General features: G+C 50.9%; 1 protein-coding gene across 4 annotated transcripts; it reads left to right on the top strand.

Moving 5' to 3' along the window:
• The first annotated feature begins 340 nt into the window (after positions 1-340).
• Positions 341-15,058, top strand: CEP68 (centrosomal protein 68). 4 transcript variants are annotated; one of them, XM_067292780.1, is made up of 7 exons: positions 341-412; positions 6,477-6,905; positions 8,291-9,751; positions 11,022-11,147; positions 11,514-11,610; positions 13,197-13,366; positions 14,382-15,058. In XM_067292780.1, exons 2-7 carry the CDS (start codon positions 6,522-6,524, stop codon positions 14,430-14,432), a joined length of 2,289 nt encoding a protein of 762 aa, XP_067148881.1. In that variant the 5' UTR covers positions 341-412; positions 6,477-6,521; the 3' UTR covers positions 14,433-15,058. The 4 variants fall into 4 exon arrangements, with proteins under 4 accessions (XP_067148881.1, XP_067148880.1, XP_067148877.1 ...); XM_067292779.1 differs by lacking the exon at positions 341-412 and adding an exon at positions 871-3,211 and having other exon boundaries at positions 8,294-9,751; XM_067292776.1 differs by lacking the exon at positions 341-412 and adding an exon at positions 871-3,211.
• Positions 15,059-15,493: the final 435 nt, after the last annotated feature.

The following is a 15,493-nucleotide window of genomic DNA, read 5'->3' as shown; positions in this document are numbered from 1 at the left end:
TTTACCGCGGCCTCCCGGGGCGCTGCTCTCCCCGCCAGCACCTGCAGCAGATCCAGGAGGAGGTCGAGAGCAGCACCTCGGCCCGAGTAAGGGGAGCCCGGGGGGGGAGCCCGGCCGGCAGCACCGCTGCGACCGCCGCCGCCGCCGCCCGCGCCGAGCCCGCGGGGCCCCCGGGGGCGCGGGCGCGGGAACGGGGGGGAGGGGGCGGAGCGGAGCGCTCCCATTGGCTGAGCGGCCTCAACGTAGCAATGCTGCGCGTAGCGACCAGGGGTGGGCCGCGCTCCGATTGGCCGCGGCGGGGAGGGGGCGTGGCCGCGCGCCTTCGCGGGCCGGGGGCGGCGCGGGTCCCGCCCGGGGCCGTGGCGGCGCCTCGTCCCGGCCCGGCCCGTCCCGGCTCGGCTCGGCACGGCAGGTAGGAGCCCGGTCTGCCCCGCGGCCCGGGGCGCCTTTCCTCCCCCCTCCCCAAATCACGGGTCCGCTGGGGCCGGGCCGGCGTGCCGGCAAGGGGGGGATGGGGGGAGAGGGAGTGCGAATGCAAATTTTGCAAAATTCAGCCAGTTTTGCAAAATTCAGCCCATTTCGGGGGTTGTTTCCCGGCGGGGGCGGGGGGGGATCCGGGCTCTAAACTGTTGCTATGGGAGCTGTGTCGCTTCTCCAAAATGGCAAAAGCGCTTCTGCCCCGTGCGGTTGCACTGGAGACTTCTGACTCTTTTTTTTTTTTTGGCAGAGACTTATGACTTTTTTTTTTCTTTCTTTTTTAAGCTCGCCTCCATGTGCTTTTATGGATAGTGCTGTTCCATCTGCGTCTCCTGCGGTAATGCAGACATTATTTAGTGCTTCTCAAAGCCCCAGAGCAGGAGTATGCGTTAAGCTGCAACAGTGCCATGGCTCCGCTGCTTGTTTTGTTTTGTTTTGTTAGCAACTAGCGCAGGTTTTTAGCTGCAAAAAGGCTTTTCCGCAGGAAAACATGCAAGAAAGGAAGGGGGAAAAAAAACAACAAAAAAAACAGATTCTGCAGGTCTGAAAGGTGGTTTTTTTTTTAATAAGAGCAAACAAAACCCCATTGTAAAGCTGCTGCGGGCCCGTCGTGGGGGACGGAAACGCTGGTGCCGGCCGTGTTGCCTTGGCCGAAGTGTGCGAGCCAAGCGATACCCGCTGGAGGCAGGATGCGCCCTGTTGGGGCAGGGCTCTGGTTTCCACCGTGGTTTTGTTCAGTTCTTTGGCAGGCGGTTTCCTTTTTGCAAAAAAAGACCATTCAGGGATCGCTTTCTCGAGAGATCCTGTTGCTCCCTTTGCAGCAGCTCCTGTTGCAGTGAATGAAACTTTTGTTGTTCTTATTCATCTTTTTATCTAAAAAGAGGCCAAAGTTACAGTTTTTGTGCAGCTCCATCGCCGGTGAGGCAGCTGAGGACTCAGGTGCAGACGCAGATTCTGGCTGATTCCCTGTATTTTTAACACTGATGGAAAGTCCTCGGTGCGCCTGCAGCCGCGGTACCGCATCTGTCCCGGGAGCTGTGTCCAGGCTGCTGGCGTTCATCCTGCCCGTGGGTTGGGACTTGCTTCTTCCCATCCTGAGGTTTAATCTTGATGTGTCACCAGCAAAGGGGAGAGCTTGACTTCTGAATTTTTGCATTATTTATCCTGGAAAATGGTGAGAAACCTTATTTTCTAGATGCTGTTTGGAATTGCACTTAGCATACTCTGTTCAGAAACTGAGTTAGAGACTCTTGAAAATGTGCCAAAAACCTACCGTGTCCTTTTCCCCTTGAATGCCCTTATAACTTCTGCAATAAGTGGGTGCTAGAAATATAAATCCAAATGGACACTTGCATTTATTCATAGGTTTCCTGGTTTCTTTTTAGCTTCTGCTTTAGCTTCTCAGGTTTGAATGAACCTGTCCTCCAGAGTCAGATAGTCTGTACGGATGCTGAAATGAAAAGCAGTAAGACGAATCTGCGTTGCAGGGATTGGCTTTGGGAAAATGGGAGCATCCGCACGTGCTCTGTTGTAAAGGCTGACAGTAACGTGGAAATACAGGGGACCTCATGCCACGTTCATAAGATCAACGCAAGTTTTCAAAGCACAGAGTAGAGCCTTCATGCTTCTGCATACAGTTACAAAAATAACAGGAGAGTTGTGACCTATAATTTTTTAATGTTGCTTAACACATGCTTTTCAAATCTAAGGTCAAGTTTATGTGTATATTTATATCTGTTTTGACTGAGCTGACTGACACATGACTCGAGCCACTAAATCTGATGGAAATAGCAACGTTCAACATCACTTTGACTTTAGTGCAGAATCTTCTTGAAAATAAAGAAGTACCAAGGCTGCATATTAATCAGCGCACATTAAATTCAAAAGTCTGTCTGCTGTGGTGCCTTGTTAAGCTTTCTCTTTTTTAATCACAGGCTACCCAACAACAAAATCGACTGTAAGGGTGTTTATGTCCTAAGCTGCGGGTTTCCAGAGCCCTTCCCTCTGTTAAGATTTGTACTGACAGGCTCATTTTTGAATTTGCTGTAACCATGGCTTCCTGCTCGTGTGCTGGTTGGAAGGGTATAAATGTAATTTCAAGCACATGGCAGCGTTTAATTGAAAGGATCATGCGTTTATGTGAACGGCGTGATGTACTCTAAATACGTATTAATGATGAGAGAGAATTGCACAGAAAAAGGAGGCGGGATTTTTTTTAGGGTATGAAGTCAGAGGCTGAGCTTCCGTCTCGCGTCCTGCGCGGCGAAGCTGCTTCCTGGCTGGATTGCCGTTTCCGTGTTCGCCGCTATTCCTGGGAAGAGCTTTGTTTCTCGCCGAGTGCTTTCTCTTGCCTTGGGACCGCTTCGCAGAGCTCTCGCTTCATGAGCGGAATAGTCGACTGTTAGGTGCTGGCAAAGACGCTCCTAGGACAACGCGCTCTGGAGACGAACGCTCCTCAGCCGTAGGAAAGATCTTAACGTGTCGAGGGAAACCAAAAAGGCGCAGTAAAGCAAAGCAGAGCAGCCCAAGGGCTTTGGGGATGTGGAGAGACAGTAATGAAATGTTGCTGGATGAATTATGACTGGGAACGTAACGGGCTTGTACTTACTTCTGTAAGAGCCAGCCGTGAACGTCTGCACGCTACTTAACGCCAGCACGTGGAAAGCACTGTGGATATTCGAAACATGCGGAGAAAGGAGGGAGCAGAGCTGATTAGATGTCCCTTCACATCATGGTAACCATTGATGTTCTCTGTTGAAACACAGGCTTTTTGGCATTAAGGAAAGCATCAAAACTGATGAATGCGAAGCAGGGTAGATGGGTGGCAGGCTGCTACTTTCTGAAGTGGGTACTGGAGTTTCATATATTTAGCTGGTTTTTGCACACTGGGCTGTTTTGATTGGAAGGGAAGGAATGCAGCCAGCGAGTGTCGTTTCCCCTTGCTACAAGGGTTTTGGCTTTCAGAGCAGGTAAACAAATATATCGCTGAGGATTTTCTGGGCATTTAATCACCTGTAAGTTGGATTTAACCTTTTGGCATTTGATTTGCTAATGCTTATTTGCCTGTCTGTTTAGACAAAACATAGAAATTAATTCTAGAAGCAGAGTGAGTGAATGCAAATCAGTTAAGATTAGTAGAATAATCAACAGATTATGGATCGGTAGATTAAGATTAAAGAATAATAGAGTGTTACCTCTTGTGGTTTAGAAGACTACTGTAGTTAAAACCTAAACAATAAACACTTGAAGGAACTGTGCACATGCTATGCTGGCTCCACTAAAAAATACATGGATGTTTCAAGTGTTTTGGGGTACTGTTTCTGTTAACGTCAGAAATCTATCTTCTGCTAAGCAAGATTATATATATAGCTTTTTATAAATTATACATTATAGAACAATATATTAGCAGGGGCGGGTTTATTAATTATTTTTCTTGCAGCTACCACACCTTTTTGTTTGGATATGCAACTTTTTTTTGAAAAAGAGTGTAATACTACTGATTTTAGGATGTGCATAGAGCTGCATTTGAGAGCAATGAGCAGGGTTGGGCAAGATGTGGCCGGAGGTGGCTCCGCCGCCGCCCAAGTAGCCCTGTGGATCCTCCTTTCCTTTTTTCCTAGCTGAGGCCTGGCAGGGGACACGAGCTCTCTCTGTCATCGGGATTTGAGCCGTGCTGCTGCTGTTGCTTTTTGTCGCTGGCTTTTGTCGCTGTTCCTCCGTTGAGGAGGGCTGTGATTTTTTCCCGGCGTTGCTGGCGTGCGTGCGGACATGGTGTGTCCGCTGCGGCTCTTGGACGAGGCGGGTAGACAGGTCCTACGCTGGGCCAGGCGATCCGTGGGAGCACGTGTCCTCCTCCTCTTTCCTTCCCCCTCCCTTTCTTTTTTTCCCTTTCCTTTTAGTTGAATTTGCTATTGATTTTCCCCCTTGGCTGGCCTCTCTCCTCGCCGTCGCCAGTGCAGCTCTAGCTGGGTCAGTACCAGCCAAAACACCCTGCTAGCATTTCCCTAACGCCGTGGCCGTGGTCGAGGCCGACGCCGCGGGGAGAAGCTTTGGTGTTGGCGAAGCTCTGAGGAGCCGGAGCAGCTGTGCCAGATGTGTGCCTGCAGCTGGGTACCGCGCAGAGCCGGCACGTGGGAGTTTCTGGCAGGGCCTATTTGGATGCCGGCTGCCTCTGCAGAAAGCCCATGAGATGTCATTTGTGCCTTGGTGATGCTGCTAGGGTATTTTTAGCTCCCGCCGCCTTGGCGAAAACAAGCAGAGGTGCTTGGCTCCGGCAGGCGTTTGCAGAGCGGGATTCCCCACGTGCTGCCTTCAAACGCTTCGATCCGGCCGATTCGACCTAGCCGGCGTCTCTGCAAAAGCAACGGGAACGCGGCCCGCGTGGCTGGCGGAGATCACCCCGCATCCTGAGCTCGCGTTCGTTACCGTCGCGCTTTTGCCCCAGTGCCGGCAGCGCCTGCTGAAGCAAGCAGATAAGCGACCCGGCAAGCGGGCTCGGCATGCCCCGGACCTGCGGTGGGGTCCCGGCGCGGCCGCCGCCGCCGGCGGAGGTGGCCCGACACCGTGACAAATCGCCTAAAATCGCTTGGCCCTGTTTATTCATTTCCCTACCGACGCAGGCAGGAGGCTCCCTGTCGCGGCAGCCGGCCGGGCACGGGCGCCTGCTACCCCGCATGGGAAGCGGAGGCCGAAATCCAAGAGAAACGAGCCTGACGGCCGTGCAGGATCCAATGGAAACCCCGGTCTGCAGCGGATGCTCTCCGAAGCGAAAGGGAGGCGCCAGCAAGTTGGCGGATGTGGCCTCTGTGCCGAGTGAGGGGGCTTTTCCTTGAGAAGGGAGGAAGTTGCACGCTTCGTACCAACCTCGCGTTTCCGTCAAAGGTTTAAACACGGCCTTAGGTGCCGCAGTTTGTGTTGGCATCCGGAATATTTTGGTTGGGAGGAGGTGGGGCTGAGTTTAACATCAGTGCTCTTTTTAGAGGGGGGGAAAAAAACACACACATATTTTCAGCTTTTTCATGGTTGTTTTTCATTCGCTGTATATCAAGGTGAGAAGAAAGCAAGCAGTGTTTCAGGTGTCTGCTTTTACGGAAATCCTGAAGCGGCCCTCAGAAACTGTCGGAATCAGCCTGAAGGATCATGTGATTTTTTTTATATATATTTTTTTAAGTTTTTTTTTTTTTTTTCTTCTGGGGTGTTTGTGCAATTAGAGATCTTCCTTAGTGAAGGCTGAGCATCTGGGGCACGTGTACCTATGGGGCTCAGGCTTCAAGAAAAACACCTAATACTAAAAGTTTTTGCAGTGAAGTTACGTGGGCCTGACCATGCAGCCTGCTCCGCAGCGTGCTGTCGGTTGAGCCAGCAGTGCCATTAACTGTGTTTTCATAAACAGCTGTTCATTGAGCTAGAAGTTGCACAGCTAAGCCCAAAGACTTCTGTTTTATAGCCTCCCCCTCCTTTTTTTCTTTTTTTTTTTTTTTTATTTTATTTTTGGTATCCTTCTCACTTCTGTGAGGCTTCTATTTTCAGTGTTGTGCGTTTGTCTCAAAAAAAACCCAAACAATTTTCCATCCCAGATGTCCTGCAGGGCTCAGCCACATTAATGTCTGCTTTGCTTTTTAGTTAATGATGTCTGATTTGGGCCTGGTAACGTAACTTGTCCGCTTGCTGGTAAGAGTGGCCATTAACTCGGGAGAGAGTTGTGCCCTACCAGCAAGGTACAAAACACAGGTTTGTTCTTGGAGCAGTAAAAGCTTTAACTATATCTTTCTTGTATCTTATGTCGTAGAAATGGGCAAATGCTGGTAAGACGTGAAGGCCAGTTTGTTCTTTCCTGTGCTGCACTTGACCCACAAAGATGTGATCTTACGATTTTTGGGTTTGGCCCCAAATGTATTTAAGTTTCTAGCCTTTAATCGTGTCCAGTTTCTTACTCGGTGTGGAAATGAGGGGAGGCAGAGAAGGAGACGGAGAGTTGCTACTTGTGTTCTGCATTTCAGAGCTCCCAGGGCTCGGCGCCGTCTTTCAAAGGAAGTGCTGCATCGATGGCCTTGGACGTAGAAAGATCGCCTTCCGAAGCCTCGCTGAGCGGGAAGCCCAGGCACTATGGCGGGTGGAACTACGCAGACGTAGAGACGGACTACCCTGAGCTAGTTAACGGCGTGCGCCGGCGGTTAGACGCCGAGGAAGTCAGATCCTCCCCAAAGGGAACTGAGCGCATGGCGATGAGCGGACGTGGCCGCTTGGTCAGTGGTGTTACCCAAAGGGATTCAAGCTACTGCAGAGAAGCGCCTTTACCTTCCGCATCCAGACTGTCCGGAGCGAAAGCAAACTACGTGGAGAGACAGCCGTTCGTTTCCAGAACGACTCCCGGTAGTGACTTGTCCCGTCACGTTAGCCACCATTTCCTCTCCTCAGAAGAGCAGCAGGTGAGAGGGTTTCACTTACTGGTGTTGCTGTTTCACCAAGAGGTCCCAAAAGAGATGGGGACTTGTTTGCCTAGGCTCCAGCCTAGCAAGGGAAAGAGCATTTGTCCCAAGGAGCTTTGTCCCAAGGAAGCAGAGGCCTGGGGATGGAGGGACGTGTCCGACACTAAACAGAATGGTTCTGTAGCAGAGAAATAAAACACGAATCTCTCCAGTCTGTTGGCCTGCCAGCTCCTGCATGCTTGAAAACATGGTGAGATAAACCAGAAACACCCTTACCCAGAGCAGGAGGGAGAAGCAATGAAAATGTAGGTGCTTAAAAATACAGGCTGCTTAACTTCGGGCCCTACAGTGGGGAAAATCTCAGCCGGAGAGAGAAGTGCAGCTTGGAGGGAGTTGGTGGCAAACTCCCTCCTCTGCCCGGTAAGCTACTGGGGGCTTTTCCTCTCCTGCCTCAGGCCAGTGCGCGTCCACCCCAGCCCCAGGCTGAACCAGATCCCCGCTTCCCCAGGCTGCTGCCTCGCCGTGCAGCCTACGTCAGCTCCTGCAAGCCTCCAAGGGAAATTGCAAGGTGGCGGCTTTGACCTTATGGCCGTGAAGGGGCTGGGCTTGAATGTTGCCTTGGTTCCTGTTGCTGCTGCGGAGCTGGGAAGTTGACCAAAAGGCAACTCCTGCCGTAGAAAGGAAAAGCAGCTTCCGCTGGGTGTTTGCCGCAGAGAGTTTCTCTCCTTGTCCCCTGCAGCCTCGATCCTGTGGGCCGCTGAGCGTTTTGCAGAGCCTGCTTTTCTGTTTCTGCCCTTTTTTTGTTTGGAGGGACGTGGGCTGAGCAGGATACGCGTAATGGCAGTGGGTCGTCTTCTGTTTCTGTTGGCTTTTGCAGGATAGGCACCCCGAACTGTGTTTCAGAGGCTGGAAGAAATAAACAGGCTGGGATGACATTCTGCCCTCAGCACGCACGCCGTAACAGCGGCTCTGGCTGCCAAGTGATTCATGCAGCCTTCCAAGTACTCGAGATGCCTTTCCTTAAAAACAAACCCAGTCCAGGCCGGAGTAATTGCATGCAATTTCACAGCAGGAGCAGAGTTTGCATTTGAGCCGCTCCTTACAGCAGATCCAGGGTTGGACTTTTATCTCTGTAGCCCAGTGCTGCTGGCTGCATAAAGGGGCCTTTTGTCTGGGTGCAAAATGCAAATAGTATTCAGCGTTCCTGGAGTGTCAGAAATGTTCCTCCCAGTTCTTTTTCCTGGGGTTTTCTTGCGGTGTAGTATGCTCGTACCATTGCTGAGCTTGTATAATGAGCAAGGTTGGAAATAGTGAATTAGTGGTTCATTTTTTGTGTCTTTCTCTCTCCCCCTCCATCCCCTTTCCCATGTCCTTGGACATTTAAGCAGATGAAAATGGGCTGTTCAGAGCCGGCATCCAGCGCTCCCAACTTGCAGAGCTCTGCAGAAGAGACTGGCATCTCCGACTTCTGTCATGATATCAGTACCAGCCAGTGGAGCCACAGGTCCCTCTCCCCTTTCTCCTCCACCCTGGGGTCCTTACCAAATAAAACCACCCTCAGCCCTGAGAACACCCTCCGGAGCCATTCCAGATCCAGCTTTTCCACTCTGTCTTTAGAAGAAAACAGCATCTGCAAGCAGCAGGAGATGAAGCGATCCCAAAGCTTAGCAGCTGGCGTGGACGTGCCTCCTGCAGCCATCACCTCTTGGGACCTGCGCCATCAATCCAGCCCGACAGAAGACAGGCTGCTGCGTGCACGCAAGCCGTTAAGTCCTCTCCTGGATGACTGTGTTACCATGGAGCGTGTGAGAAAGATGTCGTCCTTCCAGGCTGATTACTGGGCCTGTGCGATACCTGATTCGTTACCCCCGTCTCCAGACCGCCAGTCTCCTCACTGGGACCCTAATAAAGAATATGAGGACTTGCTTGATTATGCTTATCCGTTAAAGCCAAGATACAAGCTTGGAAAGACACCAGAACCTTTCCTCCATGACTCAGGAATAGATGTGGACAGCTTCTCTGTTTCTCCCGAGGGCACTCTGACGTCTGCCAGCATGCGCGGCCAAGGTAGGCAGGCTCAGGGAAGCAGAGAAAATCTGCATAAGGAGTTTGCGGTCTCTGCAGAAAGATTCTCTACCCCAGTGTCTAGAAAACCAGGCTGTTTAGGATCTGCATCTTACTATGAACCCTCACCTATTGCAAAAGCATCTTTTGCAAAAAGTGCTTCCTCTGCTGGCAAAGCAGGTGTTTCTAGAGGTTTTGCTAAGGGTTTAATGATGGAGTCAGCTGGGCCACGGTCACTTGATCACCCTGATGTGGCTGGGAGAAGCTGGTGTACCAGAGAGACCTCCTTTTCAAAGTACAACGGAAAGGAAAAAAGTGCTCATCGGTTTTTACCTACAGTGCAAATGCTCCCCCTAAGAAAAGAGTGGGAAGGTGATGAAGAGTTCCTGTCGCTGCCCCCAAGACTCCGGGAGTTGGAAAGTCTGGCTCAGTATCTGTCTGATCTTTCCTTAACTGTAAGGACACCTGGGCAAGACCGCCAAAGTCTTCCTTGTTATGGTGACAGCAAGGAGCCCCTTTCATCCGAGTCGGTGGCTTTCGGAGAAGCCGGCAGCGAGGGAAGTGAGGATTGCGGTGGGCTGTGTCAGTCGTACAGCTCTCGAGAGCCCAGCGGGGAAACCACCGAACTGTGTAGGCAGCACTGTAGCGATCCTCCGCGGAGACCCGATCTCCCTGCCAGTATCGGGGCCGCCTTGGATGGGAGCTACCTGAACGAGCTGCAGGTCAGAGGGTCTCCTGAAGAGAAGGGCCGGCACAGCGAGTCCCTTGCACAGTGCATTAAGGTAGGCTGCGGCCAGGAATTGAAGCTCGCCATGGGAAGATCTCGCATAAAATGTGCCTTGTTTAGCTCTCGCTTCTTCCCAACGTCTTGTGCGTGATGTTTGTTTCCTGGCAGCTGGTAGTAATTTATACAGGGCGGCTCACCGGAGCAGATGATTTCTTTTGATGGAGCAAGAACCTCTGGCAGTAAAGGGTTTTCTGGCCTCGCCGCCCTTCTGGTGTCTGGAGTATCCCTGTTAATGGTCTGCATCCACCTAAAGGCAGTTGGGAGGGCTTGAGATGGGGCTCGGTCGTGCTGAAATGCAGAGCAGCGTATCTGCCTTGGATTTTTTCCCATAACACTTTGTACCAGCAGGAGCGGTAGTATAAACAGATTCTTTGCATTTTAATGCCTTGCTTTCCAGACCTGTTTCTCCCAGGGCTCGGTATCACGGAGGTGGACTTGGCGGAAAAACGGCGATTCACCTTCCCGAACCAAAAATTGCCAAAATTATGTTCTGCTTTTAAATGTATGGGCTGGATAGGATTTTTTTTATTATTATTATTATTATCTTTAAACCAGATGCAGAGCTGGTGGCACTTTCCTGAACTTTCATTAAAGTGGCAAGGCTGGAATTTGACTTTGGGAGCAGAGGCCCCTTGGTTTTACCCAGCACCTTACAAAAATAATTCCTTACTGAGACACTTTAAAAAGAAGTGAAAGCACTTAACTGAGCTAGACAGGACCCCCCCCCCCCCCCCCCCCGGGAAAAGGCATTGCTAATTAACTCGGTAGCTCTGGTTTTCTGTGAGGAGGAAGGCCTCCCTCCCGCAGGGGGATGGTGGAGAGAGAAAACCCTTCCTCCAGGGCGATGCCCTTGGCTTCTGAGACCTTCTCAGAGCATTTATTAGTGACCTTCCACAGTCGTGCACACACCCTGCTTTGGGGTACGCTGCTTAAACTGAATTTGCTCGACTACTTTGTTTTCCGTAGACCCTCAGTTTTCTGAGTTTAGGGATGTTTTTGCTCGCAAAGTCATGCCGTGTGGTGATGGTTTTTTTTCCTTCCCCTGCCAGCTTGCAGGTTCAGTGTGTTCGCTTTGGGTGCGCCGGCCGGCCGCTCGTCGGAGGCGGTGGGGAGAGGAGGGCGGCGGGGATGCCGCTGGCACCCGAGGAGAGCAGGGCTGTAGCGGCAGGTGCTGTCCGAAGCGCCGCTCGCTCGCGTGCTGATGCGCCTGTGCTTCCTCTGTTACAGGAATAGCTAAGTGATGCCTCTTATTTTGATTCCTTAAGCAGATGTTTTGCTGTCAGCTGGAAGAGCTAATTCGTTGGCTGTACAAATTAGCAGAGGTCGCAGACAAGTGGGTGCCGCCCGCGCCAGGCGTTTGGAGCGTGAAGGCGTCCGTGCACCGTTACTTGGTAGGTATAGCAGTGCCCTTTTCCCCCTCGGTGCCGAGGGCAGAACTGCTTTTCCCTGGCCTTGATCCACTCGGCGCGCCAGCCCGCGGCGCAGGCGATGCGAGTCTCTGCGTCTGACGGATTCCTTGCCAGCCGCGTAGCCACTCTGGGCCTGAGAAACTAGCTTGACTGCAGCAGGAGTCTGCTCTCTCTGGGTGGTGCTGGCCAGCCGCTTCCCAGAGGCGGTTGTGAGGACGAGACGATGTCTGCAGAATGCTTTGAACGAATCAAGCGCCTTAAACCAGAATGGCCCGTGTCAAACCAAGGTCCCTGTGGTCCAGGCTGCCCAAAGCGCTTCTAAATGACGCTACCTCTTTGCCTTCCCAGGAGTTCAAGAAAGACGTGGCTGATCACCGAGGTCTGACGGAGAGCGTGTTGCACAGGGGCGAAGCTCTGCTGCAGTGCATGGCATCGAATTCGCCAGGTGAGCAGGAGCGTTTCTCATCCGTGATGAGGGGAACGCGCGTTTCGACGCACGGGACCCGAGGGGCTGGTAGGGGATGCAGCCGGTGACGCTGGTTGTGGCATCTGCCCTCTGAGACTTCGGGGCTGGTCTGTGTCCCCGTGTGCAGGGATGGAGGGGGAGCAGATTTTGCCGTTCAGCAGTTTTGTCGGCACGCAGAGGGATTTTAAGCAGATGACAGAAGCCGCCTAGATGAACACCAAACAGGACTATTTAGCAGGCAGCAGTCTAATGAAGCTTCCTCAGTCGCTGTCTGGGAGTTTTCCCAGGAGGGAGGATGACTTGGTGGTTTGACTCCAGAGAAGCTATTAACTCGCCAGCACTTTCAGAGCTGGCAGCTGCCGCGGGCCTTAACTTTGCCCCGCTTTCCTTGCGCCGCGCCGTCAATCACCAGTGCTCGCCAGGTGCGCGGCTGATCGATGTGTTTGTGCCGCTTGCTGGCACCCGCGTAGACACGGAGCTGCTCCGGGGTCGCTGTGTCACATCTTCGTCTCCCGCAATTACTTGGCAGGAGCCGCGCAGGGCGTTACACCCGCGGGGACGCTCTGGCTGACCTGCCACCCGCTGTGCTGGCAGCGCGGCTCGGTCTTTCTTCTGCGTCTCGGCTAATGGCAGGGGCCGTTTCCCATTCAGGGGGCGGCTGCTGCTCTTCCCTGTCCTTTTTCCCCACGAGCAGAGCTGGTGGAAAGTGGAGATTGGGAATGTCCTGCCTGTCCTGAGGCGCTGTTGGCAATGGCAGTGAACCTGCCTTTTTTACTTCCATGTGACTCCTTTGATTTTTATCTTAACTGCAGCCTGGCCAGCTCCTGCTGGGCTCTGGAAAGGCTGTAAATCTTGAGCTAGGTAGGAGGCAATTCTTTCTTGCAGCTCAGGAGCAGGTGATTTTTACACCTCGTTTGCACTCTGGGAACCCCGGGCCTGGCACCTGCAGCAATTTGGTGTTACGGGAGCTGTGAACAGGCAGCCTGGAGCAGCCGCTCCACTGAGTTGGCGTATTCTGCGCACGTACCTGGGAGTGTATTCCTTAAGGAAGGGCCACGCGGTCTGCTCCGGTTTCTCTTTTAGGACGAGCTGCAGGAACTCCAAGGCACACGAGAACCGAAACGGAAGGGGCAGTGGGGTGCCCCTGCGAGGCCCCCGTGGGAAGGGGCATGAGCGCGTGTGAGCAACTGGCTGTGGCCAACACCACCTTTGTACAGTCGGCGAAGGTGTGTTCAGTTGTGGTCTAGTTTCGCATTACGGATGGATTTTTCTTCCACAGCCCCAAGGGAAGTTTCCTCCTCCTGTAGTTGCCTTTGAGCACAACTTTAGGAGTGCCTTTTTCTAGATTTTTCAGTCTCAACTTGGAGCCTCCTAGGTGCCCCCTCCCCTTCCCCCCCCCATAACATTGCATCACCATTTGGAAGGGATTGAGATCAGCTGATGAATTTCTAGAAGTCGATTTGCTTCAAAGATCTGTCTCGGGCAAGTGGAACTCCTCTGTATTGCTCCTCCAGACTGGATTATCATGTTAATACTGCCTCAGTCCATGCTTTTTGTTTTTCCAGCTTTAAAAGACACCCTGGATCTGATTGCAAAACAATCAGAAGAGCTGGAAAACCACATGGCGCACTGGTACAAGTCAGTTCTAGCTGCTGTGGAGCCCCTGCAGGGCGAGGATGTGATAAAGGACGTCAGCGTGCGGCAAACACCTGCTCAGGCAAAAGAAGCTAAATGGGTAAGCAAGGGAGCAAGCCAGCCTTTTTTTTGTGGCGGTGGAAGAGAGGGCGGCGTAGAAGAGAAGCACTTAGATTATTAGCACACTCTGTCAATCAGTCTTTATTTTAATCTGATGTTTGAAAAGGCTAAAGGGAGAGGAGACCAAAGGCAATCTCACAGTGGACGCCTGTAGTTTTCAGGTGAACAAGATGCAGCAATGTGAGATAGGTGGCAGGAGAGGGGGGAAAAAAAAAAATTAAAAAAAAAAAAAAAAAAGGCAGGGTGAGTTAGCGAGCCAGTTGCTGAAACCGGAGGAGCATGACAGGAGCCATGCCAGGATCTCCAAAGGGGACTGCTGAGAAGGTGAGCAGGCAGGTAAATGCTAAGGCAGGGTGCCGGCGCTCACGTTGGAGGTGACGTCAGCAGCCCAAGCGCAGACGTCCGCTTTACGGAAATCACTTGGGCAGTGGAGGGAGAGGCTGGGATGTTTGGGCTTTTTTTCAAAGAAAAGAGTCTATTTGCATGTAATAATGGACAAGAAAAGTCAGGTTTAAAATATGGGCTAGAAACTTGTTTGCTGATGTCTTGACTATCTTGCTTCAAGTAAAACTCTGCAGTGACAAAAGTGTTTCAGACGAGAATGACAGCAGCGTTAGAGTAAGTGGGGGGGGGTGTATTGAGCGGTGGTTGAGGAAGAAGACACAGCAGAGTGATCTGCTCAGATTTGTGCAGGAAACGCGTGCAACACATTCCCCCCCCCCCCCCCAGCAGTATCTCAAACTGGCGATTTCTCCTTGGCCTGCTCCACAGAACACCGTTAAAGTTTGGGTTGCAAACAGGCAAAGTTCTTTCTGAAGATTTAGATGGGAGTAACAATGAATTAAGTAGGTGGTTTTTTGTTTTTTTGTTTTTTAAGGGGTAGAGGTACATAGCTGTATTTTATACTCTAGCAAGCTCATGTGGTGATTTAAATATGCCCTTTACCTTTAAGGATTGCAGCCACCTCATCGTAACCAACTTTTCATTTTTTTCAGGCAATGCCTCTAGCAGACATGGGATTTGTTAGCCAGTCTCTGGATGGGTGAGATGAATTCCAGCAAGGAACAAAACACTACTTTCAACTCTCATAGAGATGCCAAAATACATATAATCACTGTGTATGGGATTAGCCCCCCTGCCGGGCTGATTTCTGTTTGTTTTTTACTGTTGCTTGAGAAAGGCAAGCTGTACAGAAGTTATCTGGCTACTGGTAGTTCTGTTTAATGTTGCTGACTAAGTTGGGGAGCTCTGTGAGTAAGGAATGTACAGCTGGCCTTCGGTGGTTTGTTTTGTTTATGTAGCTTTCCTTTTTATAGAAGTGGCTCGTTCCATGCATTAGCAAAGTATCAGGAACATAATGTTTTTTAACAGAGTAATCCATAGTTTGCAATGCAACTGTTTTAAGTAAAGCTGTGTGATTTTAATAGAGGTGGGGCTTTTTTGTTTGTTCATTTATACTCTAAAATTAAGTGCTAGAAGCCAAGAAGTATCAACTACTTCTGGTTCCCGGGAGCAAAGTGAACTCTTGTTTATAAACTACCATTCACTACTGAAGCAGAGGCTGTGTATTTTAACTTTCAGTTTTGTTATGTATAAATGCAAAGGTCCAATACTTTATGTGAATCCTGATTAAAATAATACCTACAGGTGTGTGCTCCCATGCAAGAACCAAGCTCTTCATGAACTGCTGTTACCTGTTATTTGCAGCAGTTCAGTAAGTTAATGTTGTGCTGCTTCCCTGTGCAAGGTTTGTGCCTCCTTACAGCTAATGTTCATCAGTACTCACAAAACAGTCAGAAAGGAGCTCTAGATGTTTTCTGAAAGAGAAAACAGCACATCTAAAGAAGCTTAACAGGATAAGTGTCTAAAAAAGTTACAGCCAATTAGAGAGTGTTGGTACTTTTGTTTTACTTAACCTTTAAACTAAATAGTTATCCTCATGTTCTCATGAAGAATGCATCATTTCCTCCCATTCTTGTGAACAGAAAAGAGAGAAGTGAACTTTGTGTAAAAAGCACAGTTAAACTAAAGCAATTAACCACCTCTGAATAGTTTAGGTTTGAAAACTGCACCATCTCAAATGCTTTATTAAAATATATATACACAC

The sequence above is a fragment of the Apteryx mantelli genome, chromosome 3 (assembly GCF_036417845.1).
Source record: "Apteryx mantelli isolate bAptMan1 chromosome 3, bAptMan1.hap1, whole genome shotgun sequence".
Lineage (NCBI taxonomy): Eukaryota > Metazoa > Chordata > Aves > Apterygiformes > Apterygidae > Apteryx > Apteryx mantelli.
The sequence above is the reverse complement of the archived record's forward strand: the minus strand, read 5'-3'. Positions and strand labels throughout refer to the sequence as shown.